The sequence below is a fragment of the Panthera tigris genome, chromosome D4, assembly GCF_018350195.1.
Source record: "Panthera tigris isolate Pti1 chromosome D4, P.tigris_Pti1_mat1.1, whole genome shotgun sequence".
Lineage (NCBI taxonomy): Eukaryota > Metazoa > Chordata > Mammalia > Carnivora > Felidae > Panthera > Panthera tigris.
In genome coordinates this window covers 70,520,646-70,540,983 of record NC_056672.1, presented here as the reverse complement: position 1 = coordinate 70,540,983, position 20,338 = coordinate 70,520,646, and the positions used below count along the sequence as shown (strand labels likewise).

The following is a 20,338-nucleotide window of genomic DNA, read 5'->3' as shown; positions in this document are numbered from 1 at the left end:
GGCTCAGTCACTTAAGCATCAGACTCTGCATTTCCGCTTAGGTTATGATCTTAGGGTTGGTGAGGTCAAGCTCAGAGTTGGGCTCTGCACTGACAGCACAGAGCCTGCCTGGGATTCTGTCTCTCCCTCTCTCTCTCTGCCCCTCCCTGACTTGTGTGCTCTCTCTCTCTCTCAAAAGTAAATAAAATAAAACTTTAAAAAAAAATAATGCATCTAATAAGGTTTTCCTATTCTCAGTTCTTTTAAAAACCATTGTGTGCATTTCTGTAATGATTTAAATTTTTTTTTCAACATTTATTTATTTTTGAGACAGAGAGAGACAGAGCATGAACAAGGGAGGGTCAGAGAGAGGGAGACACAGAATCTGAAACAGGCTCCAGGCTCTGAGCTGTCAGCACAGAGCCCGACGCGGGGCTCGAACTCACAGACCGCGAGATCATGACCTGAGCCGAAGTCGGACGCTTAACCGATCGAGCCACCCAGGCGCCCCTGTAATGATTTAAAGCATATGCAAATCTTGGTGATTTATGTAACCATCGAAGGGAGATTGCATCCCTTTTTACAGTTTATTGGAGAACCACTCACTGTAGCCTCCAAATTCTGACAACAACCGTAATTACTATGATAATTCTGATTTTTAAAAAATTGATATAAATGAATAGGATGTGTGTTGAAGAATAGACAGGTACAAAACACAAATTTTGAACATGAGGTAAAATGAGGGAGAACTTATTCTCACCATCATAAAAACAGATTGTACACCTACAGTAATTAAAATAGCACATTAATGGTACAAGGATGCACAGAACAATGGAGCTACACACGACTAAATATGGTACAGAAACAAACAAACAAGTGCTATAGAAGAATATAGCACTTGGTAAAGGAAACTTCAGAAATCAATGGGGAAAAAGTTTATCTAAAAATTAGTCTTGACTCTCACTACACACCCACAAAAAAAATCACTAAATTAAGTTAATTAGTTCAATTGGGCAAGTTAAGGGGTGAAATGTAAGAAAAGGTACAGATTTTTATGAAGGAGAACTTTCTAAGAATAAAAGACAATCTGAACTTTTTTTTAAATTTTTTTTTTAACGTTTATTTATTTTTGACACAGAGAGAGCATGAACAGGGGAGGGGCAGAGAGAGAGGGAGACACAGAATCTGAAACAGGCTCCAGGCTCTGAGCTGTCAGCACAGAGCCCGATGCAGGGCTTGAACTCACGGACCATGAGATCCTGACCTGAGCTGAAGTCAGACGCTTAACCGACGGAGCCACCCAGGCGCCCCAAGACAATCTGAATTTTTAATGGAGAAGAATTTCCTAAGAATAAAAGGACAAAAGAATAGATTTGAATACATAAATATTTAAATACATAAAGATTTAAATATTAAACAGTAACTCTTCAAATGAATTCTTTACATCACTAAAAGGCAAACAGTGAAAAAGAAAGGTTACTTGAAACACACACAACCACGTCAATGTTATTAATGATTGTCCTTAACATTTTCTAAAGTATGAAACTAGACAAAAACACAAAAGTATGTAGACTCCAATACCAAGAGTCATAAAGGAAGTGAATTAAATGGATAAAGGAGAAATTTAAAAATACAATTTTTAGAAAATAAAAAATGAGAAATTTCTAAAACCAGAGTTACGAGATATGGGCTAAATTACACACTGATTTAATTTTATAGTTATAAATCCTTTCATTGTTAATCAGGGAAGTGGAAACAATTAAACATTAAATTCAAAAGTTAGGAAAAGAAAGATTGCAATGGAAGTTGAAAGAAATACATACTAATGTTTAAGTAAAGGAAAATGAGCTATAAAGGGAGATGGGATGCCATAGAGTGAGTAAGAGGGAAATCTTTGAATAAAATAATGGATTTTTAAAGTATAAGTAAGAAAAATGCAAAAGTAAAATTATTCTAAGAAGCTCTAACAAAGAATATAAGAGGCCAGAGGTTTTTCAAAGAATAATAAAACATCATACATAAATATGTGCACATAAAATAAAAATCATTGATATTTTATGTATGATTTTCTATGAAAATGAAAGTTTTTAAATGAATCAAGAAAAAGTAGAAATGCAAGTGTATAATTAGTCATAAGTGGAAAATGTTATCAGAGTTTTAATTCTCCAAAAATGACTGAGGGACCAATGAAACTCTTCCAGACTTTTCAGAAACAGTAACTCTGTACTGTATAATTTGGCCCAAGTAATGGGAAGCTAAACAGGTTATATTAACAAATAAAATAATGTTATTTTGTTGGCAACCCGATAGCTATTACCAAAAAACAGATAATAAACTATGACAGCAAATATGCTACCAGTCCATATCTGAAAGAATAGCCTGTCAAACAAGTAGGGTTTATCCCAGGAATGCAGAAGGGCTTAAAATAAGATATAATCTATCAACATAATAAATTACTTCACCATAACAAATAGGAAAAATTCATATGGCTGCTTGGTAGAAGATAAAAATGCCATTCATCATCGTTTAAATCACGTTTTCAATACAATTCTGAGGAACTCTTGTTGATAACTGACATAATAAAAAAGATGTCCTTAAACCCACAGCCACTTATGGAACAATATAGGCAGTCTTATTAAATCTGGGAAGAGAAAAGGGTGCTGGCTCAGAATCATCCATTGTTTAGTATTGTTCTCAAAGCTGGAGCACTTGTAACAAATGTTAAGATTAGAGTTTTGGGGATTTAAAATAAAACCATCATCATTTGTAGATTACATGCCTTAAAATTGAATGAATCTACTAAGAGAGTTGAGAGTTCACTAAAGTCATAAGAATACCAAATAAAGAACTTTTCCGTATACAGTGATAAGCAGAATATATAGTGAAAAATCACATTCAAAAGATTTGTGGAAAATATAAAATATGTAAGAATAATCTTAAACAGCAGTGCATGGAACCTGTGTCACACAAACTACAAAATGTTACTGAGAGGCAAAAAACATACCTTAATATTTTAATAAAATTGTATCAAAATGAAAGTTCTCTCTAAATATATGTATAGGTAAAAGGCAATCTCATTTAATATCCCAACAAAGCTTTTCTTTTTGACCCTCTTTTGGAATTAGGAAGTGATTCTAGAGCTTATCTGGAAGAATATGTAGGCAAGAATCACGAAAATAAGATTGAAATATAGATCAAGATGATTGAATAGATCCTGAAACTTACGAGTTTCATGTATTACTAAGGAAGCATCACAGGTCAGTTGCGAAGAAAAGATTTATTCAATTTATAATATAGAAAAATTGGCTGGCTCTTTGGGAAAAACAAATGAAACAAAATGAATTTCTCGTATGTCTTTAATTCATACCAGACACTGACATTAATTCTTCATAGATATTAAAATATAAAGAAAAAAATAAAACCGTTAAAAATTAGAAGACAGTATAGTTAAAATAGGTGAGCGTTAGCCAATTTCAGGACTTAAGTATAAAAGCAGCAGACATAAAATCAGCAGATTAGACTATATAAATAATTAAAGACATGTTTACCCCAAATACCATAAGCAAACAATAAAAAAGAGAATATTAATAGGGAACAAAATCTTCAACAATTATCACAGCCAACAGAATAATTTTCTTAATTTATGAAGAGCCATCCATAAATAAGGGATATTGAGCCCCACGTAGTCATTACATTTGAACCGCAAGTTTGGCTCTGTGTTTTGCTCTTCATCACAGCCGAACAGCAAGGCTGGGCAGTCATTCGGCACATACTGGGCGAAAATAAAAGAAAGAAACCAATTTCTCAGGAACAATTGCATTTGCCGGCACAGACGGTTAAAAGAAATTTCAGGGAGGAGGCCTGGTGGTGAAGTGTTTAGGGGCACAGAGAGTCTGCCACTTAGCTGCGGGGTGACCTCAAGAATGTAGATTGTGGGTAACTTCCCCATAGTTGTGCCTTGGGACTCTTGTTTGTAAATGGGAATGGTTAACAATACCCCTCAGTGCATAGGATTGAGTGAGTCGATGCTTGTAAAGCACTTAGAACAATGACCAGCACATAGTACATACGTGTTAGCGATTATTACATGGGAGATGCAAACTAAAGATGTTAGCACTGCTGCCGGGAGAATCATTCCTACAACAAATAAATGTGCATATGGGCAGACACACACACACACACACACACACACACACACACACACCCTACATTAGGTCTTAGTCTTGGCTTTCCATTTTGTTTGCCTTCTGCCCCCTTCATTTGTTATTCTTCATTGATTCCAAAGATAACATTAAGGGTCAGGGCCCCGATTATGACACAGTGATTTGAGGGAGGGAATAAAAACTTTTCTCACAATGTGCCCACTTAAATAAAGATGGAACCAATAAAAACTCATAAAATGGAGACTGCTGAATATTTTGCTTAATCCATGAATGCGGAACTCTGTTTACTCTTTCATACTTCAGAACCTTAAATGTTCCACAAACTGAAAGTGATAACAGTCACAGTTGGCATTAATTAAAATATAAGACGTTTTTCAAGGTGTTGATGCACTGGCAAAATAACATGAGATAACCAGAGAGAGAACAGCTCAGCGTTGTTTATAATCTATCATAGGTTCCGTGTCATCAACAGATACCGTTTAGTGACTTACATCAGTTCCAAGGCAGCACAATTGTATTTTTCTTGAAATTTGTGGAAATGCAAGTAACACTCTTTCACTTCCCTACAATAGAGCGCCACTGCCCCACGTTTCAGAAGCCCAAAGGTGTCATCATCTTCCCGGCCAGCTGTGGCAAGCAGCCTGCCAGACCTGGGACGATTTGTCAACTGAGTTGCCGCAGAGGATTCATCTTATCAGGTGTCAGAGAAGAAGTGAGATGTACCACCTCTGGAAAGTGGAGTGCCAGAGTTCAGACAGCTGTTTGTAAAGGTAGGTCCCCTACATCCATCGGGCTGAAAACCAGATTCCTATATAACGATATACTGGTATAGTGTGGGGCTGTGCCTCGTTGCAGCTTTTGCTGCAAACCCATGATACAGTGGTGGGTATTATCCTAATACGATCTATGAGGGTTTCTGTTTCAAAATGATGGATTTACAGAATCCGATTATAATTTGCCAGGCAATGACAGAAGAAATAGAAAAATAAGGATAATTTTCAAGCTGGAAATCAGGTAAGTTTTCCACCAGGAGATGGAGATCTTTGAGGAATTTTAATGGCCCATATAATGCAGGACTAAATCAGTTTAAAGAGGCATGAGTTAAAAAAATAATAAAAAATTAAAGAGACATGAGCATCCCGTTACTTTCATAGAATATTGCCATCTGACTGGCAGCAAGCATAGCCTGCTACATAAAAGGGGGTTTTAAAAACAAGAAAGAGTTCTTAGAAGTAAAAGCATCATAAATATCTCTAAGAGAAGGATAAATAAAGTGGAGTGGATATTGTCGAAAACAGTATTAGCGATTTGAAGAACCAAACTGAGAGTTCCCTCAGAACGGAGAAATAATACACAGCGAACTTGAATATCCCAATGGATCAAACTAAAAAGATGGAAGTGAAGAGATACCAGTGATAGATTTTTAAAAACCCAGTATCCATTTACTAACGAGTTCCAGAAGCAGCAAGAGGAGTAGATAGAGGAGAAAAACTTTCCTACCAGCAGAAGGAAGTTTCTCTGGGCTAAACTTGAGATCAATCATAGCCCAGGACGGCAGGATATTTTCACTACTGGTGAAATTTCTGAGTTCCAGAGTTTAACAAGAAAGTTTTATATATATATATATATGCACATATATATATATATATATATATATGCACATATATATATATATATATATATATATATGGACACACATATATACATACATATGTATAGATATAATATACATATAAAGTAGATATATATATGTATATATGTATAATTTATTGTCAAATTGGTTTCCATACAACACCGAGAGCTCATCCCAGCAGGTGCCCTCCTCAATGCCCATCACCCACTTTCCCCTCCCCCTCACCCCCTATCAACCCTCACTTTGTTCTCAGTATTTAAGAGTCTCTTATGATTTGCCTCCTTCTCTCTATATAACTTTTCCCCCCTTCTCCTCCCCCCGTGGTCTTCTGTTAAGTTTCTCAGGATCCACATATGAGTAAAAAAATATGGTACCTGTCTTTCTATGCCTGACTTATTTCACTTAGAATAACACTCTCCAGTTCCATCCATGTTGCTACAAATGGCCAGATTTCATTCCTTTTCATTGCGCGTAGTATTCCATTGTGTATATAAACCACATCTTCTTTATCCATTTGTCAGTTGATGGACATTTAGGCTTTTTCCATAATTTGGCTATTGTTGAGAGTGCTGCTGTAAACATTGGGGTACAAGTGCCCTTATGCATCAGTATTCCTGTATCCCTTGGGTAAATTCTTAGAGGTGCTATTGCAGGGTCATAAGGTAGATCTATTTTTAGTTTTTTGAGGAACCTCCACATTGTTTTCCAGAGTGGCTCTACAAGTTTGCATTCCCACCAACAGTGCAAGAGGGTTTCTGTTTCTCCACATCCTTTCCAGCATCTATAGTCTCCTGATTTGTTCATTTTAGCCACTGTGACTGGCGTGAGGTGATATCTGAGTGTGGTTTTGATTTGTATTTCCCTGACGAAGAGTGACATTGAGCATCTTTTCATGTGCCTGTTGGCCATCTGGATGTCTTCTTTAGAGAAGTGTCTATTCATGTCTTCTTCCCATTTCTTCACTGGATTATTTGTTTTTTGTGTGTGGAGTTTGGTGAGTTCTTTATAGATTTTGGATACCAGCCCTTTGTCTGGTATGTCATTTGCAAATATCTTTTCCCATTCCGTTGGCTGCCTTTTCGTTTTATTGATTGTTTCCTTTACAGTGCAGAAGGTTTTTATCTTGAGGAGGTCCCAGTAGTTCATTTTTGCTTTTAATTCCCTTGCCTTTGGACATGTGTCAAGTAAGAAAATGCTGCGGCTGAGGTCAGAGAGGTTTTTCCCTGCTTTCTCCTCTAGGGTTTTGATGGCTTCCTGTCTCACATTCAGGTCCTTCATCCATTTTGAGTTTATTTTTGTGAATGGTGTAAGAAAGTGGTCTAGTTTCATTCTTCTGTCCTTCATTCTTACTGTCCCGCTCTCCCAGCAGCATTTGTTAAAGAGACTGTCTTTTTTCCATTGGATATCCTTTCCTGATTTGTCAAAGATTAGTTGGCCATACATTTGTGGGTCCAATTTGGAGTCTCTGTTCTATTCCATTGGACCCAAATAGATAAAATCATGAATGAAAATGGAATTATTACAACCAATCCCTCATAAATATAAGCAATTATCGGGGAATACTATGAAAAATTATATGCCAACAAACTGGGCAACCTGGAAGAAATGGACAAATTCCTAAACACCCACACGCTTCCAAAACTCAAATGGGAAGAAATAGAAAATTTGAACAGACCCATAACTGGTGAAGAAATTGAATCAGTTATCAAACATCTCCCAACAAATAAGAGTCCAGGACCAGTGGCTTCCCTGGGAAATTCTGCCAGACATTTAAAGCAGAGGTAATACCTATCTTTCTCAAGCTGTTCCAAAAAATAGAAAGGGAAGGAAAACTTCCAGACTCATTCTATGAAGCCAGCATTACTTTGATTCCTAAACCAGACAGAGACCCAGCAAAAAAAAGAGAACTATAGGCCAATATCCCTGAGAAATATGGATGCAAAAATTCTTAATAAGATACTAGCAAATAGAATTCAACAGCATATAAAGAGAATTATTCACCATGATCAAGTGGGATTCATTCCTGGGCTGCACAGCTGGTTCAATACTCGCAAACCAATCAATGTGATACATCACATTAATAAAAGAAAAGATAAGAACCATATGATCCTGTCAATCAATGCAGAAAAAGCATTTGACAAAATTCAGCATCCTTTCTTAATAAAAACCCTCGAGAAAGTCAAGATAGAAGGAACATACTTAAACATCATAAAAGCCATTTATGAAAAGCCCACAGCTAATATCATCCTCAATGGGGAAAAACTGAGAGCTTTCCCCGTGAGATCAGGAACACGACAGGGATGTCCACTCTCACCGCTTTTGATTAACATAGTGTTGGAAGTGCTAGCATCAGCAATTAGACAACAAAAGGAAATCAAAGGCATCAAAATTGGCAAAGATGAAGTCAAGCTTTCATTTTTTGCAGATGACATATTATACATGGAAAATCCGATAGACTCCACCAGAAGTCTGCTAGAACTGATACATGAATTCAGCAAAGTCGCAGGATACAAAATCAATGTACAGAAATCAGTTGCATTCTTATACACTAATAATGAAGCAACAGAAAGACAAATAAAGAAACTGATCCCATTCACAATTGCACCAAGAAGCATAAAATACCTAGGAATAAATCTAACCAAAGATGTACAAGATCTGTATGCTGAAAACTATAGAAAGCTTATGAGGGAAATTGAAGAAGATATAAAGAAATGGGAAAACATTCCATGCTCATGGATTGGAAGAATAAATATTGTTAAAATGTCAATACTACCCAAAGCAATCTACACATTCAATGTAATCCCAATCAAAATTGCACCAGCATTCTTCTCGAAGCTAGAACAAGCAATCCTAAAATTTGTATGGAACCACAAAAGACCCCGAATAGCCAAAGTGGTAGTGAAGAAGACCAAAGCAGGAGGCATCACAATCCCAGACTTTAGCCTCTGCTACAAACCTGTAATTATCAAGACAGTATGGTATTGGCACAAAAACAAGCGAGAAAGTCTTAAATGAGTTTCCAGAGAGGAAAGAGAAATTGCACAGAAGAAACAAGAACCAGACTTACATTATACTTCTCATTTCCAGCTATAAATGCCAGAAGGCAATACAACAATGTCCAAAGAATACAGAAATAAAATGGATATAAACTTTCAATCCCAAATCCAGTTAAAGTATTAGTCAAGTATGAATAAAAGTCAGCTACTCTTTTAGATTTTCAGAGTCAATATGTTAATGCATATTTGTGGGGAAAAAGTGTCCAAGGATAAGCTCCCTCTAGGAAAAAAAGAAAATATAAATTGTATGAAGTTTCAAAGAAACAAGAAGAGACACAGATTGTATCAACTCGGATATATTCACCTGCAACTTACAGAAGACCTAATTTAACATAACATAAAATAAGGGATTTTTTATATTGTATATTCAGAATTTAGCTCTACAGTGACTGATGTGGATTATGTTTATGTTACCAGCTCTAACTCAGTATTTGTAACATAGAGTTTCACACTGCAAAAAATACATTGGCTTTAATTTCTTGTTTTGACAGTTCATGTTAGCACCGCTAATTAATTCTACTTGACAGCCTTGTTTTCAAGTGTGGTTCTTTCCTGCCACAGTCAACATTTAGTTTTTGTTTGTTTCTTTTTTGTTAATTTTTAAAATATTTATTTATATTTGAAAGAGAGAGAGAGAGAGAGACAGAGACAGACAGACAGATAGAATGCAAGCAGGGAAGGGGCAGAGAGGGAGTCATAGAATCAGAAGCAGGCTCTGGGCTGTTAGCACAGAGTCCGACACAGGGCTCGAACTCACAAACCACAAGATCGTGACCTGAGCCACAGTGGGCGTTTAACCAAATGAGCCACCCAGGCGCCCCAGGTTTTTTTGATTGTTTCTTTATTTCATTCAAAAAGTATCTATCAGGCTTCTAGTGTGTGCCAGGCACTATGTAACACAATGGGACAAGAGATACCCTAGCCTTCAAAGAATTTGAATTCTGTTGGAGGAGAAACTCAGTTTCCTGATGGCAAGTTGTCTGGTCAGAAAGGACAGAAGGCTGTGGGGGCCCCTTTGGAGGGAGCACTTCCTGAGGAGATTGTGTCTAATCTGTGAGCTAAAAGACAAATAGGAGTTATCTAAGTAAAACAGGAAGAGGGCACTGACTCAGGCACAGAGAAGAACATGGGCAAAGGCTCAGGTGCAGGAAAGACCACAGGGTTTCCATGGGAATGAGACTATCCAGCATGGAGAGTGAGTTCCAGTAGGGGAACCGTAAGAGATGAAGCTAAGAGGTCAGCAGGTTCCAGTTCAGGAAGGGCCTCATAAGCCATGCTGAAGGCAGTTGTACATTCCAAATTAATCTGGAATTGGGGTGTAAAAAATGAGTCACGAGTACCTGGAGGGCTCAGTCACTTGAGCCACTGACTCTTGGTTTTGGCTAAGGTCATGATCGCATGGGTCATGAGATCTAGCCCCGCATTGGGGCTAGACAACTGGGGCTACTCTATGCTGACCGTACGGAGCCTGCTTGGGTTTCTCTCGCCCTCTCTCTCTCTTTGCCCCATCCCCACTGGCATTCTCTCCTCTCTCAAAATAAATAAACAAAAACATGAGTCACAGAGTATTCATATATTTTTGCCTCTTTCCTAAATGACTTAGAATTACATATCAATCTATATATTGATTTGTGCATTTTCTGAGTCAGATGTGGAGGCCCCTCAGATCAGCTGTCCCAAGGACATAGAGGCGAAGACCCAGGAACAGCAAGACTCCGCCAATATCACTTGGCAAATCCCCACAGCTAACGACAACTCTGGGGAAAAGGTAAGGTTTGTGCAAATATTTGCATCCTTTTCAAGTGGATTCTTAATGCGCTGCAAATATGTGCGATATTCAAGATTTACTAATACCCTCATGATAGTACTTTCTGTATAAACTCTACTCATAAATATTAACGCCTCATTGGATAAAAGAATGATTCACCTTGAATTTTTAGCTAGAAATCAGAAAAAAAACCTCTAAAACGGAAACTTTTATTCCGTGGACTTGTTGTATTGTATATCCACTAAGATTACTTGACTAAAAATTCTTTGCCTCTTACTAGGCTCCAGTGATCTTTTAAGAAAAAGAAGATATGGAAGCGATCTTAATTCCTATTTATGAACATATCTTTTAAAATATGAGCCCCAAACGACTGCATATTGGCCAAGCTGAAGGAGATTTCAGTGTTTTTAATTCAGCATTTTCTAACACAGTATTTTATTCAGAATACAATATTTTAATATTATATATACAGTAGCTTGAGATAATTATCCATCAGATGTTGGAAAAGAAACTAATTTATGATTTAACTCCCCTTGAACCTGTACTGTTAGTATTCACATACGTGAAGATACTTTTATGGTACATTGTTTTCACAGCTGCATATAAATATGTACAAATCATGGCAGACAGGATATACTGGGGTGGGGCCCACAACACACACACAAAACTGTTCTGATAGTTGTGTTAAATATACTTATAATCAAGGTAACTTAAAAAAATTAACTGTGGGTTACATTCTCAGGATTGATTGATTGATTGAGAGAGAGTGTGTGTGTATGTGTGTGTGTGTGTTGTGTAAAACCAGCTTCTTTTTTTGTGTGGGGGGAGGGTATTTTTTTAATGTTTTATTTTTTCTAAATGTTTATTTATTTATTTTTGAGAGAGGCAGAGAGAGAGGGAGACAGAGAATCCCAAGCAGGCTCTGCACTGTCAGCACAGAGCCTGATGCAGGGCTCGAACCCACACATTGTGAGCTGAAGTCGAGTCGGATGCTTAACCAACTGAGCCACCCAGACACCCCTATTTTTTTATTTTTGTTTACTTTATGTTATTTACTGAGTGCAGTATTGGTTTCAGGAGTAGAATTTAGTGATTCATCAATTATATACAACACCCAGTGCTCATCATAACAAGAGACCTCCTTTTTCTTTCCTTTTTTTTTTTTTTTTTTGTGCAAGAGAGGGCACAAGTGAGCAAAGGGCAGAGAGAGAGGGGGAGAGAGAGAGAGGGAGGGAGAGAGAGAGAGAGAGAGAGAGAGAGAGAGAGAGAGAATCCTACAAGGGGCAGAGAGAGAGAGAGAGGGAGAGAAAGAAACAGGACTCACCCAAAGCAGAGCTCAAGCTCATCCGAAGCAAGGCTCGAACTCAGGAACCGTGAGTTCATGATCTGAGCTGAAGTCAGATGCTTAACCAACTGAGCCACCCAGGCACAAGTGCCCTCCTTAAAACCCATCACACATCCAGCAGATTTATTTATTTTATGAATGGAAGTTTGTACCTTTTGATCCCCTTTGCCCATTTCACCACCCCCACCCCTACCCCCATCCCCTCCTCTGACAACCACCATCTCTTCTCTGTATCTATGCGTTTGCTTTTTTGTTTTCTTAGAGTCTGCATTAAATGAGATCCTATGGTATTTTAGGTAACTAAAGACAAGGTAACTTTTACATGTGAATTTAAAAGTGCAAATGTGACATCTAGTAGGTGATGTAAGTGTTGAACGATCAGTCCGTCATGTGTGGTTTTTACTTTTCACTAAAGGACCCATGAAAACATGCATGCATTGTTGTTACCTTCATCATGATCGTCATCAAGCTCTAAGAAGAGCACAGGGACACATTTCAGGATCTAATGAGAAGTCACACTAAATGCAGCACCTGTGTGTTGAAATATTTTTACCGGTGCAATTGAAAAGACCAGGGTATTTGACTACAAAAGTATTTCTAAATTTGCATTTAAAAAATTTTCTAAATTAAAAGACAAATAGCAAACTTGAAAAAAAAATGCTTCGAAAGTGTCAAAAGTGAAGAATATGTATTACCTGACATGTTCATGTTATGTTATCTTATAACATAATTTTCAAAGGGACTAAGAAGGCAAGCATATCACTCAAAAAGAAAAGAACAGGGGTGCCTCGGTGTCTTAGTAGGTTAAGCATCCCACTCTTCATTTTGGCTCAGGTCGTGATCTCTCAAAATAAATAAACTTAAAAAAAAAAAGGAATGAATATGTCCATATTTCCATATCATGCAAACATGTGAGATTTTAATCTCGGTATAAGGCATTAAGAAACTGTGAGTTAAAACAACAACCTGGTGTCATATTTTTGAGTTACCAAAAAGTAATAGTATTTAATATAGGTCAGAGAACTTAGAGTGGGAACTTTCACATTGACTCTCAAATACTGACAAATGGGAATGCAAATTACTACCGTGTTTTGGGAAAGGAATTTTGTATTATCTATCGATACATTGTTAATGACTTCTGGTTAGTAATTCTGTTCTGGAAATGTATTATAAAGACATAATAAAAATATTTTAGAATTACCTGTTCAAAACTGTTCACCCCAGTATTGTTTGCTATAGTAAAATTTGGGACCAATTTAAATGTCCTTCAATAGATTTTTTTAAATTACCATATATTTATTCTATAGAAAATTACAGAGACATTTAATCTTGAATTCTAAAGACTATGTAACAGAATAAAGAGTGTCTTAAGATATTATGTTTAAAAAACAAAGAATAATATTCCATGTGTACGTCAGCTGCACAAACTATGTAAATAGTAGTCTGGAAAGAAACATACTAAAAGGCTGTGTCTGATTTTTTTTTCCGTTTCACTATATATATGAAATATTGATTGTGCCATTTTAAATTTTATTTTCCCTAATAATATTTAAATATAAGAAGAGTAAATACACTGTAGTATTAACCTTAACTTTCAAAATATTTATTTATCTCTAAAAGGTATCCATCCATGTTCATCCAGCTTTCACCCCACCTTACCTCTTCCCAATTGGAGATGTTGCTATCACCTATACAGCCGTTGACCTATCCAGCAACCAAGCCAGCTGCACTTTCCACGTCAAGGTTGTCGGTAAGTCACAAAATTGCTTGAGTAGGATTGCAAAAATAATCCAGTAGTCCAAGGGCTTGGCTTCTCCTTTATCTTCAACAACTCCCTCCCCCCGATTCTCCCGGCTGGCTTTGAAACCTGCCCATGCCACTCCCTCTTTGAAACCTACATCCTCTTTAACCATTGCTGCCTCTCTTTGATTTCTTCCAATATGAGCCTTTGGAAAAGTTCCCAGTAATTGTCATCTGTTTTGTCTCCACGGCCATTTATATTCAAAGTCACTCAAGTGACTCTTGTCCCCTTCACTCACATACAAACCACTTTCATCAGAGGCATCACTGGTCTCTAGAGTTATTTCTACTGCACACTTTTTTGTTCTTATATTACATAATCTTTCCTTAGATTTTATCACCTTAGATTTTATTAACCACACACTCCTTATCGAAACTGTCTCCTTCCCTAGCTTATCTGACAACAATCTGTCTTGGTTCCACAACCTGTTTTTCTCATTTCTCCTTCTTTATCTCTTTCCTACATGGCTTCTCTTCCTCAGACTGGCTCTCAAATGTGGATCATCCCCAAGGTTCCAGCCTTAGCCTTCTTTTCTTTCTGTCGTCTCTCTCTCTCTCTCTCTCTCTCTCTCTCTCTCTCTCTCTCTAGTTTTTCTGGTGATTTTGTTAACTGACAACTTCCAGAATTCAATCTGAAGCTTAGATCTATTTTCTGAAATTCAAACCAATATACAGAACTGCGTATTCAACATTCCCAGGTAAATGTCTTACAGGCATTTCAGACTCACCCAAACCTAGTATATTTCTTAGCTCAGAATGGCACAACCAACCACCTACCTACCATGCAAAAATCTGGAAGTCATCCCTGACTCCTCTCCTTCCATCACCAACATTCAATTATTTCTCAAGTTCTTCTGGTTTCCTCTATATATTGTTTCGGAAATCTGCCCCAGTCTCTTCACCCTCACAACCACTGCTGTAGATCAGTCCTAATTTTGGATGGGGTGCTGGTTTATTTCTTAGTCTTCCAATTGCTCTTTGTACTTTCAATCAAGTCAGTAGATATTCAATAGGTACCAGGTACCCACCACCAAGAAGTAATATGTGGAGAAATAAGATATGTAGCAGCCTGTAGTGGTCAAGAGCACAGACTCTGAACCCAATCTGCTTCATCCAAAAGTAGAGTATAGGGTTATTGTAAGGCTTTTAATTAGTTAAAATATATAAACCACTCGAACTAGTGCCTAACTCACATTAAGTTCTGTGTAAACATATTGACATTTAGCAATATTCACCTCATATATTTTAATCTGTTTGTTTAAAATTTCAACACAACAAGTTCATTTTATGCTAAGAATTTTACATAACTTCTTGAAATAACTAATGTATAATCAGACTGGCTCCTGACCCTAGAAATGATAGGTTTTGGTAGAAGTGCATAGAAAGAGACTCAAGTGAAAATCCGTCTAATTCATTTCAGAGTGCTTAGGTATTTTAAATGCTTTCTCACTTGTTTTAAGCATGAACTTGGCCAGTCATATGTAAAAGATGCTGGATTCATTTTTTGTGGTGCTATGATCTTAAACATGGCATTGTGGTTCAAGCATTTGCCAAGTTTCAATGTTTCGCCATGAAGAGTCAGCACAGTGAAATGTAAAATATGTACTCAAGCGTCTGACTAGACACTAGCTCAGTTTTCATAAGTGTGAAAGAGAGAGGTGACCTGGGAAAGATGAGGAAGTGGGAGAAGGTGAGAGAAAGGGAGACGAGGAGAGAGGGAGGGAAGAGAGAGAGAGAAAGATAAGAGACAGAGAAAATATTCTAAAGCCTGCATTTTCTTGTTTCCTCAGATGACAGGGTGTGGGTGTCTTATTGATAAATGAGAGGAGGCAGGAATGCTTTGGCTTAGCTTTCCAGGGAATACTGCCTCACTTGCTTTGAAATAGGCTTTCTCTCTCTCCTTTGGACACCACGCCTCCGCTGGTACCTCCCATTCTTTTGACAGTAATTGACTGAGTCTTAGCACCCTCTCGTACCTGCAGTTCGACTTTAAAATATTCGTCTAGAATCAGATAAGTGTAGAAAATCTTGGAAAGAACCGATTTGCAATGTCTTTGGGAAAATAGTAAATACCACCAGATTCTTCAGTTTAACTGTAAATTGACTCGATTGAGTCACTCTTCAAGTGCACAGACCTCCACTGAGCATTTTTTTCACTTTTTTCTTTGTTCAGCAAGTTTTTCTGAGCCTGTGTGACAGGCCAGGTGCTATGCTATGCAGTGGAAACCTAACTGTGAGCAAAAGAGACTTCGTCACTGGTCCCCAGAGTTTATGGTCTAGAAAAGGAGCCAAACCAAAGGTGCTAGACCAATGAAATGACAAGCATGAGGAAAAGAGAAAATGGAATTTATTCATAAGACGTAGTGTAAAACAGAAATCTCTACATTCTCACAGATACAGCTCATTTAATTTCCGAGTGTGTGTTTTCATAGATCATGTAGAGAAACACCCTGGTCTGGATGCCTGCGGTTGCAATTTTCTAGCTTAGTGACCTCAGATGAGTCCCTTTATTTTGCGTACTCTGAGATTTGGTCATTTCACTCCTCCCACCTCTCTGGGAGGGTTCTCTTCACTTCCTGGCCACATCCAGAATTGCCTTTGATACCACTGTGCATAGGGTGATTTTAGACACCTTTCTAGAGACATTTCTTCTTCAACAGGCAGAGGGAAGTATAGCAAGAACCAGCTCTCTCTCCTGCCTTGAGACGAGGGATAACCAACTCTCATTGTCAAAGGAGCTCCAGGGCCAGCCTTGTGCTAACAAGGTCAAGGCTCTCTGCCAGCACAAGTAGACTTCAGTTCTCTTATGCAAACCTCCTCGTCATTTTTGAATATCAGTTGTGACTTCTTTGTCTGCTTTCCTGTCTTTTAGACGTGGAACCGCCTAGCATAGACTGGTGCAGATCCCCACCTCCGATTCAGGTCTCGGAGAAGGAGCATGCTGCAACCTGGGATGAGCCTCAGTTCTCAGACAACTCAGGTGCGAGCCCAGGGATTTTGTGGTCAGCATGGTAACACTGAATTATGTTTCCTTTTTAAAAGCTTTTTTAAAACGTTTATTTTTGAGCGAAAGTGAGAGAGAGGGTGAGGGGAGGGACAGGGAGCAAGGGGGCCAGAGGATCCAAACGGGCTCTATGCTGATAGCTCTATGCTCCATCTGGGTCTTGAACTCCTGAACCATGAGATCATGATCTGAGCTAAAGTTGGACGCTTAAGCACCTGAGACCCGCAGGCACCCCTTAAAAGCTTTTGAAAGGATAAAAGAAATGAAAAGCAAATTGCATCTTGTCTAAGTGGTATGAATAATCACATAAGGTAATATGTTTTAATCTAGGATAATTACATGTCATTTAATATTATTAATCTTACCCATTCTTTAGGTTCCCTGCCTTCATTCAGTATTTAGCGGACATTTATTAAACCTGTACTAGGAGGACTTGAAGATTTCTATAAATTCACTGAATCTCTAAGCTTATATTATGCCTGAAGGCATAAACTATGCATTTTATTCGTATCTTTAGTACAGTTTATGTATTCATGCTCATTTCTTAAACATATGCCCCCGAAATGATAAAAGTTCATAGGACAGCAGAAAAAAAAAAAGAGCAAACACAACTGAATTTCATGTTAGAGGTTTCACTAACTCCCAGTAAATAATAATAAAAAATGCAAATTACATAGATTGCTTAATTAAGTTTCTCCAGGGTCCCAACAGACTGACCCATTCGAGGAGAATCACCGATTCAGCAAGAATGCCTTAATCTAACGAACCTTTTGAGTCTGCTACTTCTGCGTTATAGCGTAACATCATTTGTTTCTCACCAGTGGCCAAATCAACATAAGTTGCGTGCCCATCTGGTTTGCATAAATAGAAAATGAAAATTCAAATCAAAAAAAGTAAGAAGTAAAGTGACCGCAGACCAGTCACCCCACAACTAGATCCCTTCTTTCCCTTCTAGGGGCTGTATTGATCATCACCAGAAGCCATACACCAGGAGACCTTTTCCCTCATGGGGAGACTGTAGTGCAATATACAGCCACGGACCCCTCGGGCAATAACAGAACATGTGACATCCACGTTGTCATAAAAGGTATTCTCTTCGTAAGCCTCGAAAAATCTGGTTGACCTTTGTTACGTTTAATTGCTATGTTTTGTGGCAGAAAATAGGCTGTGTGAAGCAGATTTGTAAATTTAGAATACTGACAGATTTTATTTACGTTTCCGATTATTATTGCTTCACCTGACGATAGGTAGAAATATTTTCTTCCAGGGTAGTCTTTTTCAGTTTATTTTTTTTTTTAACCTTTATTTCTTTATTTTGAGAGAAACGGAGACAGTGTGAGTGGGGGAGGGGCAGAGAGCAAGGGAGAGAGAGAGAGAGAAAGGGAGAAAGAATCCCAAGCAGGCTTGGTGTTGCCATCGCAGAGCCCAACGCAGGGCTCGAAGTCACGGAACCATGAGATCATGACCCGAGCTGAAACCAAGAGGTGCACGCTTAACCGACTGAGCCACCCAGGCACCTCTTCCGAGGTAGTCTTTAATTAACGTTTCGTTAACATTTGCCCTAAAGGTACAAAATATTATGGTCACAATTCTACTTCAAATAACTGAGGAGACAGGTTCTGAAGATGTACTTGCTACGTAATGTTATCTACTTTTCTCTCTTATTAAAGGAACGCCACAAACAGCAACCCCAACTCAGAAATAACTTTTAGCATTTCATAAAATTTGCACAGCCTCTAATTCTTTTTTTTTTAATATTTTTTTAACGTTTATTTATTTTTGAGACAGAGACAGAGCGTGAACAGGGGAGGGTCAGAGAGAGAGGGAGACACAGAATCTGAAACAGGCTCCAGGCTCTGAGCTGTCAGCACAGAGCCCGACGCGGGGCTTGAACTCACGGACTGTGAGATCATGACCTGAGCCGAAGTCAGATGTTTAACCGACCAAGCCACCCAGGCGCCCCTGCACAGCCTCTAATTCTGATTCCACATAGGTACAGCTTTTCAACTGTGTCCACCTCGGAACCAAAAAGTGTCCGTTGTCACAAGGATTTATGGTAAAAGTTTTTCTAGGAAGAGTGGTGGAAAGGGAATTCTTTTCAAACATCACCTTAACCTCGTGGAATTTAATTTATATTGTTTATACCACTGTATATAAATAGTGTAATTTTTTTATACAGGTTCTCCCTGTGAAGTTCCATTCACACCAATAAATGGGGATTTTATATGCACTAAACATAGTGCTGGAGTTAACTGCACATTAAGTTGCTTGGAGGGCTATGATTTCACAGAAGGGTCTACTGAGAATTATTACTGTGCTTATGAAGATGGCATATGGAGGCCGCCATATTCCACTGAATGGCCAGACTGTGCTAGTAAGTTTTCATTTTTTTTTCTGGATTCCTTTCATATATGTGAGTATGTGTTTGGGTGTGTGTACATTTTTTTAATGTTTATTTATTTTGAGAGAGAGAGAAAGAAAGAGGCAGAGAGAGAGGGAGACAGAGAATCCCAAGCAGGCTCCGCACTGTCAGCACAGAGCCTGACACAGGGTTCCATCTCACGAACTGTAAGATCATGACCTGAACCGAAATCATGAGTTGAACACGTAACCAAATGCACCTAGACACTTAACCAGGCACCCCTGGGTGTGTGCGCATTTCTGACCATTAAAGAGGAAAACTGCCTTACAATAGGGATTAGGAAAAAATGGTGCCATGAATTTGAAATGTCTGTGGATAAGAGAAATGTTCATCCCTTGATTTAAAATGTTAGCCACCCCCCAGAGACTGGTTATTGGTTGAATTGCTACAGGACAAGATTCAGTTTAAAGCAAAACCATCTTGGCCCTCTTATTGTTATTTATCAGAAATATCTGAAGAGACTTACTGTTCTTGATCTATAAACTTGAAGTATAATCTTATAGTCTGCAGAAGAGCTTATATTTAAAGTAAGGTCCCACCAACAATGAAGCGACAGAAAGAGAAATCAAGGAATCGATCCCATTTACAGCTGCACAAAAAACCATAAAATACCTAGGAATAAATCTAACCAAAGAGGTAAAAAGTCTGTACACTGAAAACTAGAGAAAGCTTATGAAAGAAATTGAAAAAGATACAAAAAAAAATGGAGAAAGATTCCGTGCTCCTGCATAGGAAGAACAAATATTGTTAAAATGTCAGTACTACCCAAAGCAATCTACATATTCAATGCAATCCCTATCAAAATAACACCAGCGTTCTTCACAGAGCTAGAACAAATAATCCAAAAATTTGTATGGAACCAGAAAAGACCCCAAATAGCCAAAGCAATCTTGAAAAAGAAAACCAAACCAGGAGGCATCACAATCCCAGACTTCAAGCTATACTACAAAGCTGTAATCATCAAGACAGTATGGTACTGCCACAAGAACAGACACTCAGATCAATGGAACAGAATAGAGAACCCAGAAATGGACCCACAAACGTATGGGCAACTAATCTTTGACAAAGCGGGAAAGAATATCCAATGGAATAAAGACAGTCTCTTCAGCAAGTGGTGCTGGGAAAACTGGACAGTGACATGCAGAAGAATGAACCTGGGCCACTTTCT

At 38.1% G+C, this 20,338-nt stretch overlaps 1 protein-coding gene across 1 annotated transcript in view; it reads left to right on the top strand.

Moving 5' to 3' along the window:
* Positions 1–20,338, top strand: part of SVEP1 (sushi, von Willebrand factor type A, EGF and pentraxin domain containing 1) — a 201,310-nt gene that overhangs the window by 71,322 nt on the left and 109,650 nt on the right. Inside the window, exons 7-12 of the mRNA XM_042963841.1 lie at positions 4,715–4,912; positions 10,481–10,599; positions 13,565–13,694; positions 16,617–16,724; positions 17,704–17,835; positions 18,928–19,122. Of these exons, the coding sequence (XP_042819775.1) occupies positions 4,715–4,912; positions 10,481–10,599; positions 13,565–13,694; positions 16,617–16,724; positions 17,704–17,835; positions 18,928–19,122 (882 nt within the window). The remainder of the gene's footprint in view (positions 1–4,714; positions 4,913–10,480; positions 10,600–13,564; positions 13,695–16,616; positions 16,725–17,703; positions 17,836–18,927; positions 19,123–20,338) is intronic.